This window comes from Nannobrachium achirus (assembly GCF_963921795.1).
Source record: "Nannobrachium achirus genome assembly, chromosome: 2".
In the NCBI taxonomy this organism is placed as follows: Eukaryota; Metazoa; Chordata; class Actinopteri; order Myctophiformes; family Myctophidae; genus Nannobrachium; species Nannobrachium achirus.
The window spans coordinates 47,332,984-47,349,421 of NC_137811.1; the positions used below are offsets into that span (position 1 = coordinate 47,332,984).

General features: G+C 43.8%; 2 protein-coding genes across 2 annotated transcripts in view; one reads left to right on the forward strand and one right to left on the reverse strand.

The window, feature by feature from the left end:
* The window catches only part of dnah5 (dynein, axonemal, heavy chain 5), a gene marked incomplete at both ends in the record, with an annotated part of 181,417 nt that overhangs the window by 50,908 nt on the left and 114,071 nt on the right, over positions 1-16,438 (reverse strand). Inside the window, 3 exon segments of the mRNA XM_080749007.1 lie at positions 5,219-5,326; positions 6,226-6,349; positions 13,438-13,705. Coding sequence (XP_080605133.1) covers positions 5,219-5,326; positions 6,226-6,349; positions 13,438-13,705 — 500 coding nt within the window.
* Positions 7,900-12,207, forward strand: LOC308280683 (uncharacterized protein). Its single transcript, XM_080720945.1, has 2 exons — positions 7,900-8,783; positions 10,868-12,207. The coding sequence occupies exons 1-2, from the start codon at positions 7,925-7,927 to the stop codon at positions 11,914-11,916; spliced, it is 1,908 nt and encodes a 635-aa protein (XP_080577071.1). The 5' UTR covers positions 7,900-7,924; the 3' UTR covers positions 11,917-12,207.

A 16,438-nucleotide genomic window follows, 5' to 3' on the forward strand; every position in this document is an offset into this window, starting at 1 on the left:
GTTATAATTGTTTTACATTAGCTAGTTGTGTAAACAGCTGTCAGGATGCTGACAAGAGTTTCACTTGTCTCCTAGCGACAAACCATTTATAAATTATAGCCTCTGAGACCTATGCAGAGAGTTGGATGTCACACTGACCAACACCTCTGCCCCGAGATGAAATAAGTGCTGTGCGAGGCGGGCCATCACACCAGCTGGTACTACTTGCTATTGCAGAAGTAAACAAAGCAAACTAGATAATGGGTTTTTCTATTGAGTGCTCCTTTCAATGTCCAACAGCTTTTTCAAACATTTTTGGACACTGCTCCTACACATTTTGGCCTAAAATCACGCTGCAACCTGATGGTCGTTTATCTCCCGATTAGGGAGTCTTACTGGTATAGAACATTAATAGGACATTAATTAACAGCTTAAACATTTGGCCTCTATCGCCTTCTGGGAAGTCGGCAGCCAAGGGTGCCGCCATATTTTGAAAATAGCTATAGTCGTGTCCATGGAAACTGAATGTGGCCAGTGAACACAGGCACTAAAATAGTCTCTGTACTATTCTGAGAATACATCACTTCACACCTCAACGATGTTCATAAACAAAAATAAGATGTGAAAATATGTATTGCCAGCCAGTTAGTGCACAGAACACTTGCTCACTGTGAGTCACAAGGAGACGATTTTGAATCAGATTCCCCTCATGTCTTCCCTCGGTTTACTGTCCCTCTCCCTACACTCGTTATCTAATAAAAATAATAATAATCTATGTGCATATTTATTGCAGAGTGATTAATTTGAATGGAGAGGTAAGTACAGCACTTTGATGTCTTTCTGTCTGTGTGACGTAAAGCTCTGCGTATCATGCTGCTCTGACGCATCCCTGACCTTCTCGGGTCTGTGTTTATCTTCAGCAGGAGACATACTGTAGGTAGGATCTTGAGGGGATCATTTGACATATTGAATCCTCAAACTGGACACTATGTGGAGACAGTATGGTTTGGAACTGTGAACATTAATTCATTGTATTTAGTTACATTTGTAAAATATTGATAAAAGGGGGGAGGGGATAACTGGCTACTCACAATATTTGCTTAGTCAATTATTCTTTACCCCTTTTACCCTAATTTAGTCGCTATGCCAATTAATCCACCCCACACACACTCTGTGATGCCATTGCTATTATACCCTACTGGCTCACCTGCCACACGGGAGGGCGTACAGTATAGCTCTGGTCCAGAGCGTCAGCTGCACTGACACTCTGACAGACTGCTGGCTAAAAGACTAGACCAGGATTTCTTAGCCCCTACAATGGCTCAACTTCAGTCAAAATAAACTAAACTACTTCACTACTCACCAAACCAAAGGTAATTTTGCATTGTTGAAAGTCTATTCTCCACAGTGGGAAACCTCTCAGCACCCCACCCACTCTGTAAAATACATTATTTTTGTCATGAAATAAAACGCATCCAACTCGATCCAACTCGACCGCCAGTTATTTCCGGGTTGTGTCTGCGGTGGCCGCTGGGTGGCTCGAGGTGGGTGCGTTTTATTTCATGACAAAAATAATGTATTTTACAGAGTAGGTGGGGTGCCCACCGCGGAAAATAGACTTTCAACAACGCAAAACTACCTTTGGTTAGGTGAGTAGTGAAGTAGTTTAGTTTATTTTTACTGAAGTTGAGCCGTCGTAGGGGCTAAGAAATCCTGGTCTAGTCTTTTAGCCAGCAGTCTGTCAGAGCGTCAGTGCAGCTGACGCTCAGAGCTACGTACTCAGCCCATTCAACACCCCCTGCAGTGCTGCTACAGGTGAAACCCCAGCTGTAGCCGTAGAGTCTCTGGTGCAGTGACAAAGATCACCCTCCCGATCCAGCTTCCCTTCCTCCGAACATGGCAGATTGTGTTTGTATACCGTATGTTTGTATATGAGCTTGGCTGGATGCATCGTATAGTTTTCAAACCTCTAAACCCTGCAGTGATGTGCAGCTTTACTTTAATTTACCCCTGTGCATCGACAATCGATAATATTGGCCTATAAATGTATACTGATGTATAGCTGGTTTTGGGCTACACTACTTGTTTAGTATTACAATGCCATTGGCCACGATATTTGCATATAAATACCCCCCACAGGGGCTGACATTCACACGAAATCTCTTACTTAGGTTGCATCCTTGAAGCTAATCTTTCCAGTGAAAAGATGACTTCTAAAGTAATAAATAAAATCAACCAACGAACTTGTTTCCTACAGAGGATCACCCCGATGGTCAATTTCAACACACTGAAGACCATAGCTGGTGCAATAATCCAGCCCCTCTTTGACTACGGAGTCCACGTATGGTATCGTGACGCCCCACAAGCCCTGAAAACTAAACTACAAACAGCCCAAAATAAACTAATTAGGGTCCTGCTTAACCTTCCCTATCAGACTCACCTCACCGATACTCACCAGTTAAGAGTGGGGTGGCTCAGAGTAGATGACAGAGTACAGCAACTTGCAATGGGCCTGGTGTACAAGATACACTACACCACTATGATACCCAAGTACCTATCAAAATACTTTATAAACATTAAGGATGTCCATAATTACAACACCAGAGGCAGCGCCACAGATCACTTTCAACCCAGAGTCAAAACCAACAAAGGGTCAAACTCTTTTTTCTGCTATACCACCAAAATGTGGAAAGCCTTACCGAAGGCCATAAAGGAGTGTGGATCACTAGCATCCTTTAGAATTGCCCTGAAAAACCACTTACAGGCAGCAGCCGTTCGCAACTGGTAAAAAATGAACCTAGCCCAACCCTACCCTCCCCTGCCCCTTCTTTGTATATACTGTTTGTTTTAGACTTACTGTCTTCTTTTTTGTTTTTCTTTAAATATCTACTGCATAGTACTGTGTTCTATTTGTCTGTCATTCAATGTTATATGAGATACTTCAATGGTTTCCAGTGGAAATAAGCTTAGTCTTTTCATGGATCTCCTTTTAGTAGACCTTGTACCAGTGAACTGTACCGTCATGAAACTGTACCTTTTCCTATGCAAACTTCTAATAAAGTCTTCAATCAATCAATCAATCAATCAATCAATCAATCAAACACCTCCCAGAGAAGTTGAAATTCCAGCGTCTGGACGAACAACATCTCATTTTTTAACTGAAGCTATTCCTCACTAAAACATAAGTAAAATGCCTGTAATATATTTTTCCGTGATCATTAGAATGTCTAGAACATGTACATATGTTATTATTGTGAAAAATATCCCCAAAATGCAAATTAGAGCATGATTTATGATTTATGGCTATAAAACCTTACAAAAACATTATTAATTTTTTAACATTACATTTTCCTGTGATTAGGACTCCTACAACAGCATCTGATTTTTGGCCAGTAGAAATTAATTCGGGTCTTGCAGGGTTAACTGTGAAATTAAAGGCATATTGATGATATAGTGTGTGCCAGCGGCTACGTCATTGTAGTCCTTAGCGGCCATTTCTTGGGACAAAACACAGGTGTTTCAATTGTTTGATTGCATAGAACTAACGCTATAGTCTAATCAGAACACCTGTGTAAGGCTGTGTTGTCCCAAGAAATGGCCGCTCTTAGAACTACATTTGGCACACCCTATAAATACGCTTGCATTTGTTTATAGCTAATTTACCAGGGTGGACTTCTTCAACTCCTGGCAGCACAAAACGTATCAACTCAAATTATAACATATACCAAATACCAGCTCAGTGGCATAGTGTTCAGTGTCCGCCTGAAACTGGGAGGTCGCAGTTCAATCCCTGGCCGAGTCATACCCTATGCTTGGTGGAGAATTGATATGGGAGCAGTTAACCACATACGTATATGAAGGGAGCAAGGTGGTTATTCATTTCCCAAAGCCATTTCCCCAAATCTCTCATATATCTATTAACTGATAACTACAATTTACAATCACAATTTAGGCATTTAGCAGACGCTCTTAATCCAGAGCGATTTACAATAAGCAAGGTAATACATCAATACAATAAGCAAGGTAATACAACAATACATCAACATCAATACATCAAATGCATAGGAATATACATCTAGACATAATAACGTAGGTAGACCGAGCATCTAATCAGAAAAAGCTTTATATAAAACCTAAAAAAATGCTATCTAGCTTTCTTGTATGGTCATTGGGGGTAGGCGAGTGCTACGGTAAGTGCTATGGGCTTAGGTGGAGTCTGAAGAGGTGAGTTTTCAGGCCACGGTGGAAGCTATAGGGAAGATTTTCTATTTCATAACTGAAGCTTCCTGACATACGTACATGCACACATGCACGCACGCATCCTGGCCCAGGGAGAGCTGGCAGGATCATCCTTCACTGACAGGAGTCCATAACTACTGACCAAGCTTAGTTCAGGCTGTGTCGGCCTTCTTTAAAATGGGTCAGCATATTTTGGCCAGTGTTGTTTTAGAACAGGTACAGTATTATTGTGTATCATTATTTTATGCTTTAACTATTGAAAAATAGCAGATATGCAAGCTCACAGCGCGGCACCCAGTGCCGCGCTGCGAGCTTGTAGATACGCTATTTTTGAAAAATCGTGAAAATTAGAATTTTGACCCGAAAGTGTTGTCAAAGAAAAGGTCCTTTTCACTTAAATGGAGCTCAGTTAGTTTGTTCTTGAGAGACTATGTCAGTGGTTCTCAAACCTTTTCATGTGAAGGACCCCCAAAATGATATTTATTTGGCCACGGACCCCCATTCAAAATATCTAGTTCCAGGGACCCCCCAGAAGCAAAATTTGAGTTACAAACGTTCGCTTTAAAAATACATATATTCAAAGATTTGCACACATTTTTACAACTTTTTCAAAAATAGCAGATCTACAAGCTTGTAGCGCGGTGAGCTTGTATATCTGCTATTTTTCACTGGTTAAAGCATTCAATAATTCTAGGCCTAAATGGGTTAAAGACGTATGAGAATAGGAGTGGCTCTGCAGCAGATGGGCTGACAGTGGTATGTTATATTGGCCATCACCAACACACCATGGAAACTGACCGCTCATGATCTGCAGAGGATATCACTACTGGTACCACAGCTGCCTATGATTTAGCTTTAAAAAAAAAAGGCCAGAAGGACAATTACCCTTTGCTTTCTCTCCAATTATGTTGCACTACGCAAGGCTTCCTAAATGCCAGAGTGTTTGCTGGAGTTTTATGTGTGAATTGGAGTAGTGAATGATTGATCACAGTGTATTTACCTGTTGGCCAGAGTCTGTACTTCAGATCTCTTCTCCTTATAGATGGCCTTGTAGCCCTGGATGAAAGACAGGTAGGACTTGGGTGTGACGTGAGTCGGCCGCCGGTATCTGAATTCAAAACAGATTGTCATTTTCATATCTGTCCAAACAGGGAAATCATCTGCACTAGATCACCCGGTTCTCAAACTTTTTCATGCCAAGGACCCCCAAATGGACACGTATTAGCTCGCGGACCCCCATTTGAAAAGATGGGGGTCCATTTGTACACTCTCTGAGTTATAGACCCATAATTGTCCATTTGGTTACTATCACTTAGCTGGGGACCCCCTGGAACTCCCTCAAGGACCCCGGACCCCACTTTGGGAACGACTGCCCTACAGTAGATCACCAAAACAGGGAAACTATTTCAATGTTTCACTTACCGCAGTAGTTGTGATACATAATGTATATGACAATATACAGGTATGAGCCCCTATAAATCTCAGTGGTTCTCAACGTGGGGTCTGGGGACTCCTCCAGGTACTTGAGAGGGGATTTCAGGGGGTCCCCAGCTAAATGATTGATAGTTAGCAACCAACTTTTATATTTTTACAATGTAGACTGGGGTCCATGAGTCAAATTAAATCAACCAAATTGCCTAATACATATATTCAATTGAATAGGTTGACAGTCAAGCAAATAATGTGGTACTTCTGTATGTTGATTACATACTGTATGCAGTTATAACTGTATACTCATTTGCCTAGCTATTTTTGGGCATGTCATTATAGGCGAAAAGTCTGAAGAATAGCCTAATCTTATATGCATAATTTTCTCTGCTGTACACCGCCCTTTTGCATGACAAAAATAGCTGAACCAGATCACAAGATTCACTACATGCCGCAAGCTTGTAGTTCAGCTATGACTGACTAGCTGCACAACGTCGGCTTACAGCAAAGTATAAATTATGCCTAGGTGGTTTTAAATGGCAAACATAACCTGTAGATATACTGTTCTCATTGTGGTACCTCTGGAAGTAGTCAACACATTTCTCGGCGACACCATCCTGAAAGGAGCCCATGCACTGGACCACCTCCCCTTTCACCTGGGAGGAACAGTCAATGTCATAGATAGACAGAAAGTGCTCCGAAACTGGAGAGGAGAGCAGGGATATGAGGGGAGGATGGACAAGAGGGAGGGAGGAAAGGAAAAGGGTGGGGTGAAAGAGAGGAGGATATTTGAAAGAAAGGGGGAAAGGAAAAAAAATACAGAAAAGAGATTGGCAATTTAGAATATAAATGAACAAGCGCTTATACTGCCAATCTCTTACTCTTCAAATTATAATTGAAACTTGATTGTTTTCCATTCGGGGTTGATTGAGTGATTATGAGGAGCATTATGGATGATTTTGTTTTCCGTGTCTACAGCATCAACTGCTCCGCTACTTCTGATTAAATTAACCGCATATGGAATGAGTATTCGGAGGAAGAAGAAAAAAATATACAGAATATTGACAATTTCCTAAAATTCATATGCTTGCAAATTAAGAACATGCTTTTTGGAACCATGATGAACTAATCTGGCAAACATGGTTGTGATAATCAAAAGCCATTATGATTTGATAGACCAAAACAGAGCAGCCTGGGGAATAAACAGCCATCAAGGACACAATGTCAGACTTTAAACAGCACTCCCTTCATCACGCAATCAACCACTGATTCTGGACCTACTTGGAAAATGATGTTTTATGACTCGCTAGTGGCTGGATGGAAAGCCTGAGTTATACTTAATTGTGCATGGGTGTCGTGCACCAATAAAAAACAATTTACAAGCTCACAGCGCATCGCAGCGCTCCGCGCGGTAAATTTGTAGATGCTTTTTTTTTCTTTTTTAGCGACACCTGTGCACAACAAAGTGTAATTCAGGCTTAAGGATGGCAATTTGACCAGTTGGTCGCACTTTACTTCAGGAGTCTTCAACAGGGGGTCCGGGGCCCCTAAGGGGTCCTCAGAGTCACTACAGGGGGTCCTCCAAATCTTTGTGTGATGAAAGGTTTTTTCTCCTCTTTTTATTAACTACTTAAACTCTATCGTCCATATTTTGAGAACTTTAGACAAAAATAGCAGATCTACAAGCTCACAACGCCTCGCGCTGCGAGGCGTTGTGAGCTTGTAGATCGGCTATTTTCGGCAAAGAGCTTTGGTGTAGAGGGGGTGACATCACCACTGGCATCACCAGGAGTGCTGGTCCCTCATTGGCTGTTAATGATGACGTTGCCAGAAATGCTGGTCCCTGATTGGGCTACAGGCTTAAACATACAGTACCTACCTACCTATATACGTAGCCGAATGCATTACTTGCGTGTTCTGCTGGTGCAAGTAATGATCAACAACCACTGTGGGAAAGACAACCTACATGAATACACACATCTAGCGTAGCGTAGTTCATTGGGACACGGAAGTTAGAGTCCTAGATTTACCCCGGGCCCCCCCATCTCATTCGCCAACAGTTCATTCACACATACGCCTCCAGTCAATCCACGTACCTACGTTCATTCGCCACTAGCTACTTCTCACACTCCCCCTTTTCCCAGGGTAACTCAGGCGGTCTTTTAAGCAGCTTCAGCTCACCGCTCATTCTTTTCGAGCAGCTGTCAAAGCAGGTCGTGCTTGACAGCGTCGGAAAATTGGAACTCAGAATCAGATCATCGCAGAACGCATTTGTCAGATGAGGATCAAGCCGTGGTGCGCTCTTTTACTCACCCTTCATCTGGTCCGGATCATGTCTCAAGTCGGCGACGACTGGGGATCAGAGGAGGGTGAGGAGGATGTCGTGCAGGACACCCAGATGGGAACCCAGGATGACCAGAGGGGAACCCAGGTAGAAGCGGATCCTCCGGAGAGGGATGACGGCGCTTCCAGCCACCGCCAGGAAGAAGCGGAGAACACGCAGCAGGTCCGCCGGCGCAGTACACGATTGGCCAAGAAACCGCCTCCAGTTCCAGATCCAGACATGCCATCCATTGAGGCTTGGCCGGTCGCCAGAATCCTGGAAGCGTTGTTTAGAAACGGCATCCAGCCTCCCGCGGGCATACCTCACTATCAGCTGTTCCAGTTCTTCTGCCAGCATTGGCAAATGCAAAGGGGCGGCGGCGATGCGAGCCCAGCTACTTCCAGCGCTCCGCCCAGATCAGCCGTGGGTTCCAACCCCGCCCCTCCAAAGAAAGCCAAAGCTAAGTCTAATAATACCGAACCCGATACCCAGGCCGCTCCGAAAAGACGCAGGATTCAGCCCCCTGGTGTCGATATTCCTTCTGTTGATCCTGTGCTTAACGCCCTCAATAATATCCAGGTAGCGCTGGGGAAGATGGATTCGAGGATCCAAACACTGGAGTCCAGCACGCATGCAGCTCCGTCCAGTTCCAGGCAGGCGCAGTTGGATGACGTCAGCGTTCCAGTTCCGTCGCCTCATCCGGTCGTGCCGCTCAGGACGCTGGGAAGTGCAGTTCCAGTTCCATCATCGGGGGTTCCGTTCTTCTCTCCGGCAGCAGCGATCTCTCCTCATCTGAGAAGCCAAATCTTGGCAGGTAATGACGTGAACTTGGTTAAAATTCTGTTGAGCGCGTCCGAGGCTGGGCTTGGAGAAAAGCGCCTCGTGGACTGCGGGGATGTTACGGTGTGTCTCAAAGACAGTGACACGAGACTGACTAGGAGCTTAACTATGACTGAATTCATTGTAGCGTTTGGAGTTTTCAGAGATGTGATTTGTGAAATGTACCCAGAGCGCAGGGCCGAGCTTGACACTTATCTTGCTATTATCTCTGATTTGTCCCTGTCCTACGGCGGAACTTTGTTCTATGAATACCATAAGTCCTTTTCAGCTAAGGCAGCGGCGTTCATTCAGAAATACAACCAGCGAGTGGATTGGTCACTCGTAGATCTGGCTCTGATAAGTAGGCACTTCACTGGGCATCGCGCCCTCGTTTGTGCCGTATGTGGGTCCTTTTCTCACAATACCAACCTCTGCCCAAGTACAGCGTCCATGTCTAAGCCCAGCGTGAAGAGAGATTCAGAGGAGAAGTTTTTGCGGAGACAGCCACCCAAAGTACATCTGTCCTCGCCGAAAGCCCCAGAGGAAATGAATAAACCCTCCACTCCAGTGAACATTCCGGAGATGAGAAAGGAGTTGTCTAAGCATCCAGATCGTTGTTTCGTTTTTTATTTGTTGTCAGGATTAATCCATGGGTTTTTCGCTGGCTTGTGCAGCCTTCCATCTAAAATCTTGGTGTGCAGGAATCTCCAATCTGCTATTAGAGAGCCAGAGGTCGTAGATTCGTTGCTAGCCAAAGAGATTGATAAAGGCTATATGATCGGGCCCTACGATGATGCGCCATTTCCAATTTATCGAATCAATCCAATAGGTGTCGCCACGCGGAAATACTCAGGGAAAAAGCGCATGATAGTGGATTTGTCAAGCCCTCACAATGATAGCGAGGACAGCATCAATAGTTTAATTCCCCTCGCCCCGTTTTCATTATGCTATGCCACCGTGGATCATGCTATACGTCTGATTAAAATAGCAGGGAGAGGCGCTTGGCTCGGCAAAGCGGATATTGTTGATGCCTTTAAAACCATGCCACTTCACCCTTCACAGTGGCATCTGTTCGGTGTTAAATGGAGACAAAAATTGTATTTCGCAGTCAGACTCACGTTCGGTTGTCGTAGTAGCCCCAACATATTTAACAAACTCTCAGAAGCGCTGTGTTGGATTTTGTACAATAATTACCGGCTGCCATTTATTCTGCATCTGTTAGATGATTTTCTGGTCATTGATTTTCCGAATGGTCAGCCAGAGCGCAGCATAGACACCGTTAAACACGTTTTCGCTAAACTAGGAGTTCCCCTCTCCATTGAAAAAACTGTCGGCCCAGTTAAAAGTCTCGAGTTTCTGGGTATTATCCTAGACTCTGAGCTCATGCAAGCTTCTCTCCCCACAGAGAAACTAGAGCGCATAAGGGAAATTATGCTCAAATTCATTGATGCCGCGTCGGTATCAAAAAGAGAGTTGTTGTCCTTATTAGGCCATATGAATTTTGCAATGAGGATAATTCCTCAGGGGCGGTCGTTTGTGGCGAGACTCCTTGATCTTTCAAAATCAGTAAAAAACCTCAATGAGTTGGTGTACTTAGATGAAGGCTGCAGGTCCGATTTGCGCTTTTGGTCAGCGCTGTGCAACAATTGGAATGGCATTTCCTTTTTCTACCAAGATACGTTAGAATCGTCTGTCGATCTGGGGTTCTATACCGACGCGGCCCCCTCTATTGGGTTTGGGGGTTATTTTGAAAACGAATGGTTTGCTGAGTCTTGGCCAAAACAAATGCAGGAGTTGCCAAAAAATGAGTCATCCTCAGCGCTGTTTGAGCTCTACCCAGTAGTGGTAGCTGCTATTTTGTGGGGGAATAGATGGGAAAGGAAACAAATAATAGTGTTCTGTGATAACGAGGCAACAGTTCACATTATTAATAAAGGTCGATCCTCCATTCCCATTATTAACAGATTTGTCAGGAGACTTACCTGGACAAGCGTATTAGGGAATTTTTCTATCCGTGCTTGTCACATCCCAGGATTAGACAACAAAATAGCTGACGCCTTGTCCCGTTTCAAATTTCAGGTATTCAGGGATCTGTGCCCAGATGCAGCGCCATCAGGTTTGGTGTGCCCAGCGTTCGACCTAATAACGCTAGACTAGATGAACACTTGCAAGTTCTCATGTCTTCAGCATCCAAATATATGAGGATGGGTCTTTCAGTGAACACATTAAAAGCATATGATGCTGCTTGGTCTTTTTTCTCCTCGTTTTGTGCTGCTTTTTTAGTGCCAGTGCTCCCAGTTAATATTCCTATGATATGCGCATTCATAGTCCACTGCGCTGAATCAAAGAGACTCCAGCCTGCTTCAATCACTGCGTTGGTTGCCGGAGTACAGTTTAATTTAAGATGCTTGAGCCCAGATGTTGGTAGTATACTCGGAGACCCATCAATCAAGCTTCTCTTCGGAGGATTAAAGAAAGCTCATCCCAAAGGCAATGATAAACGTCTTCCCCTTACCTTACCACTGGTGCACAAACTAGTCTCTGAACTCAGGAAAGGGGTTTTTGGGCCATATGTAGATTCACTTTTGGAAGCAGTTTTTCTTTCAGCATTCTATGGGTTTCTGAGATGTGGGGAATTCACAACTTGCACAGAAAGTTTTAATCCTCTGCATGATCTGACTATTTCTGATCTTTCATTTCAGTCTGATATGTTTTCTATTAATCTCAAGCATTCCAAAACGGATAAGCATTCTGAGGGGACACCGATTGTTATAGTAAGAACTGATACTGTGTTTTGTCCATTCTCCTCCATGTCTCTGTACCTGTATTGGCGGCCTAACGCGGCTGGGAGGGAACCCCTGTTCACCACGGATGCTGGGAGAGCCATGTCGAGATCATGGTTCGCTGCCAAGCTTGGAACAGTCTGTCAAAGATGTGGACTCTGCCCCAAGCTGTACACGACGCATTCCTTCCGGATCGGTGCTGCAACCTCAGCATCTTCTTTGGTGTCCTCTCCTACACTCAAAGCCATGGGTCGCTGGAAATCGAATGCCTACGAACGTTATGTCCGCTTAAATACAAACGAGATTCTCGCAGCTCAGAAAGCAATGAGTGTTAATTGTCGTTGAATAAATTCAGATAGCATTATCTGTGTTGGTATCAGTTATCTTTCTCCTGCCGTAGTGCGGGTTGGGGGGTAGATGGTTATGCGAAGGCTATTACATATTTATTACATGTATTTCTTGACAGATATGTTCTCGCCGGAGTACAAGAGACCAAGGTTTGCTTTCACGCATTTATTATAGTAGTTCCTTAGATAGCATATTTTCTTCATGCCAGATATGACTCGCCGGAGCATGATCTGCCCTAATAATTCATCTGGCTGTATCAGGATCAGAGCTGAAACAGGGTCCTCATGAATGGGGCGTCATCTTGAGTGCTCGGATGACGCGATGAAGGAAATTTCACATAGCTAGATCACTAGATAGAATATTTTGTTCATATCAAATCTGTTTTCGCCGGAGAACATGGTTTGCCGATCTATTCATGTGATGTCTCGGATCGCTTCTGAGTTATCACATGAGTAGTAGGGCTGGGTCATCGGACCTCGCATATGAAGAAAATTAGACATGCTGTCTATTACTAGTCTTATTCGTTAGATTTCCATTAATCCTCATCTACGTTGGCATCGGTGTGGGATAACGGTTTAGATGAGGAGGGCATACGGCTCCTTGTTAATGGAAATGGGACACTGCACTCATGGCGTTATTTCATCGGAAATAACCTTATATAGCATTTAACCACATTTCATTCACTTATCTATCTTCTCTCATTCTTAAAGATGTGGCTCTGCATGGATTATTCTCACAGCGGTGAGTGAGTGTTGGGGGTCTGAGATAGCAGATTCTGTGACATGTACGTTTACACAGATCAATCTGTATATCATCAGAGCAGAGCCCATCTGCCAAACTCAATGCAATATCATTGCATAAATGTTACGTTACTTCAATAAACGTTTTATGTTCAACTCTAAGCTGAAGTGTCTAAATGAAATCTAGCGTAGCGTAGTTCATTGGGACACGGAAGTTAGAGTCCTAGATTTACCCCGGGCCCCCCCATCTCATTCGCCAACAGTTCATTCACACATACGCCTCCAGTCAATCCACGTACCTACGTTCATTCGCCACTAGCTACTTCTCACACTCCCCCTTTTCCCAGGGTAACTCAGGCGGTCTTTTAAGCAGCTTCAGCTCACCGCTCATTCTTTTCGAGCAGCTGTCAAAGCAGGTCGTGCTTGACAGCGTCGGAAAATTCCTCCTCCTCCCCGGCCTCCTCCCTTGGCTTTAATTCATGATTGATAGGAGGTTGGCTCTTTCCATGGTTATTCTACATGTGACTATACTGGAGTTGTTATGTTGATATTAAGATTGTACATTCATGATGTAGTGATGTACGTTGTTGTACTGTATTATGCTCTGCTCTGGGGGTCTGAGATAGCAGATTCTGTGACATGTACGTTTACACAGATCAATCTGTATATCATCAGAGCAGAGCCCATCTGCCAAACTCAATGCAATATCATTGCATAAATGTTACGTTACTTCAATAAACGTTTTATGTTCAACTCTAAGCTGAAGTGTCTAAATGAACTGCTACTAGAGCGTCTTTAGGCCAGCGGCTGAACCAATCCATGGTGCAACCCGATATCAGCGCTGGAAACTTTAAGGCCCGGTTCCGGAACTTCTCCCCGACGGGTGAGAAGCACAGGACCACGTGTAGGTGCTGTCGGACCCGCGACATGAAGAACTCGTACAGGTTCTCGTTGGTCGGGGGTCGCCGTGGGGCCTCGCGCTTCATGGCCGGGATCAGATCACTGAGGATCTCGTCGATCTCATCACGAGCGAACAAGTTGGACACCTTGATGGAACACACACACGCACACACGCACACACGCACACACACACACACACACACACACACACACACACGCACACACGCACACACACACACACACACACACAAATTGAATCAAATCAAATCAAACTTTATTTATAAAGCACATTTAAAAATGACAGTCAACCAAAGTGCTGTACAACAAGAGGAATACAATACAACAATACAACTAAATACAAATAGACAAAAAGAAGTTAAAGTTAAAACACACACACACACACACACACACACACACACACACACACACACACACACACACACACAATGATAGAAATTGTGTTTTACCAATTTACTGTAAAAATTGGGTTGATTTCTTATACAATGTACAGTGGAAAAATATTTTTGTCAAAAACTATCCTAATTTAAGTACTGCCATTTTGAAACAGCTCCCATCAGGGTTCCCCGCCAGAAGCCTCCATAGACTTCAATGTAATTTATAGTGCACGGATCATGCACGCCCATGCACAGATGATGCACCATGTTTGTGCAGTTTGTTCACAGCTTTCAAACAAAAAAATCCGATTGGAAATCCGTTCAGGCATTCTTGAGATAATAGCCATTATGTTTTACATGTTATGTAATCAAAAATGGCCGCCCTGTTTGAAAGATGGGGTTGTATGGGGGTTGAACATGCAAAATCGCGATTGAAATCATGCTTACTAGATTTGATGGGGTCCAAAAATAATTTTTCAAAAAAAAAAAATTCAACATTTTTTTTTTTTTTTTTTACAAACTCGTCATACTAGTCATAGGCAGAGTGGACACACTTATATAACTCATCAAACTAGTCATAGGCAGTAAATGAGATAAGCAATCCTACAATTCTGAAGATTGAGACACACATAATTCTCAAGGGTTCTGTCTCCAAGCCTTGGTCTAAGAAAACAGTTTGGTTATGGCCAATTTGGACCTTAATTAACTCTGGGAATCTGCAAGTAAAGCATTTTCCCACCCGGAGTGTTTAAAATATGAATGCATACTTTAGGCATAGACAATTAGTGCCAGAAAGACAAACGGAGCCATGGCATTTGAACACACACGCTAGAAATAACATCTGTTGCTGTGTTATGTAGCAGTGCAAAATGATAGAATCATCTCTATTTTTGAAATTGTGACTCATAAAGTGCAATTGCTTCCGCTCACAGTGTGTACGTAAACCCAGTAATAATGCTATGGTCTTGCTGATTCCTATACCGTATCTCCTCCATACCTCCCTCTCTTTTACCACCTATCTCTCCTTCTCCCGTTTACAAACCCACTTCTATATCTCACCAGTTTATTCCTGAACATTTTCCACAAAGGTCCAGAAATCTATCAAACTGAATACGGGGATTGCTGTATGGCGTCGTCCCTTTCACAGTCATTCGTTCATCTTCATTACTGCAATGTCCTTTCACATGCTATTAAAACCTCCCAATATATCTTCCCTCTACAGCGATGTCCTTCAACATCCATTTATCACCTCAATGCTGCTGCCCTTATAGCCTCTCGCATGACCCTGGTCCTCAAAGAACTCCAGTACCATGGTGTTTGAGAGGGAGAGGGTGGGTGCACCAGGCCTATAGAGAGAAGGGGGTTCTATTGTGTAGTTCCAAGGTTGACCTCATAATTGGTGTTGATGAATCACTCGTGCTACTGTACATTAACCACACATGATCGCGTTTGTGCCGTGGCGAGATCAAAGAGTAAACGTCTCTTTCAATGGGTCTGGTGTGCACTAAACGTATGTTTGTCACCATTTGATGACTGTGGTTTGACACACACATACAGTTTAGTACACACACAGTGTGCATCCTTGCTTATAACAGTGCTCCCTTCCTATGTCTCCTCTTTCTCACAGGCACGCACGCACGCACGCACGCACACACGCACGTGCACACGCACACGCACACGCACACGCACACACACACACACACACACACACACACACACACACACACAGAGCCAAAACACCAGTCTCTCCTGGCAACAACATTCTACACCCCAGCCCCCACGGACAGAGCAGCTGGTGCTGGAATTGTTATCTGGAGGTGGAGGGAAAGTGTGGTGGAGTGGAGGTGAAATGAGAAGGAGCGGGAGAGGAAGGGGGAGGAAAGAAAGAAAGGAGACCGAGACAAAGACAAGGGAGAAATGAAGAAATGGAGGAGGAGGCGGGTGCGAGGAAGATACAGTATAAGGGATGGATGGATGTAATTTTGTGATGGCAGATTGTTGCATCCATTGCTGATGCCTGGTTTCGGTCCTAGACTCCAAAGTAAATTCAAATCAATTAGAAAAGGTTTGTTTTGAAACTACTCAATTTTGAAAAATAGAAAATTCTAAAACAAGCTCAGCACATATTTTGCAGAGATAAGGGAGGACTGATAATCGGCTTGCTTTTAGCAACGCGGAGGAGTTTGCTAAAGTAGAAAATGAATGTGACTTAGAGAAGGAAAACATTGACGAGAGGAAGAGCAAGGCAGCAAGAGGAGGGAAGAAAGAGTGAGATGAAGGAGATAGATAAAAGATCTGACCAACCAGGTGAGAAAATAAGGGGTGAAATGCTCTGTTTACAGGACGATGTTGCATGTCAAAAATAGCAGATCTACAAGCTCACTATGTGCCGCATCCGCAACACGTTGTGTGCTTATACTGTAGGTCCACTATTTTTGTCATGCGAAAAATTATGAATTGGGCTTAAATCTTGCGTAATGAACA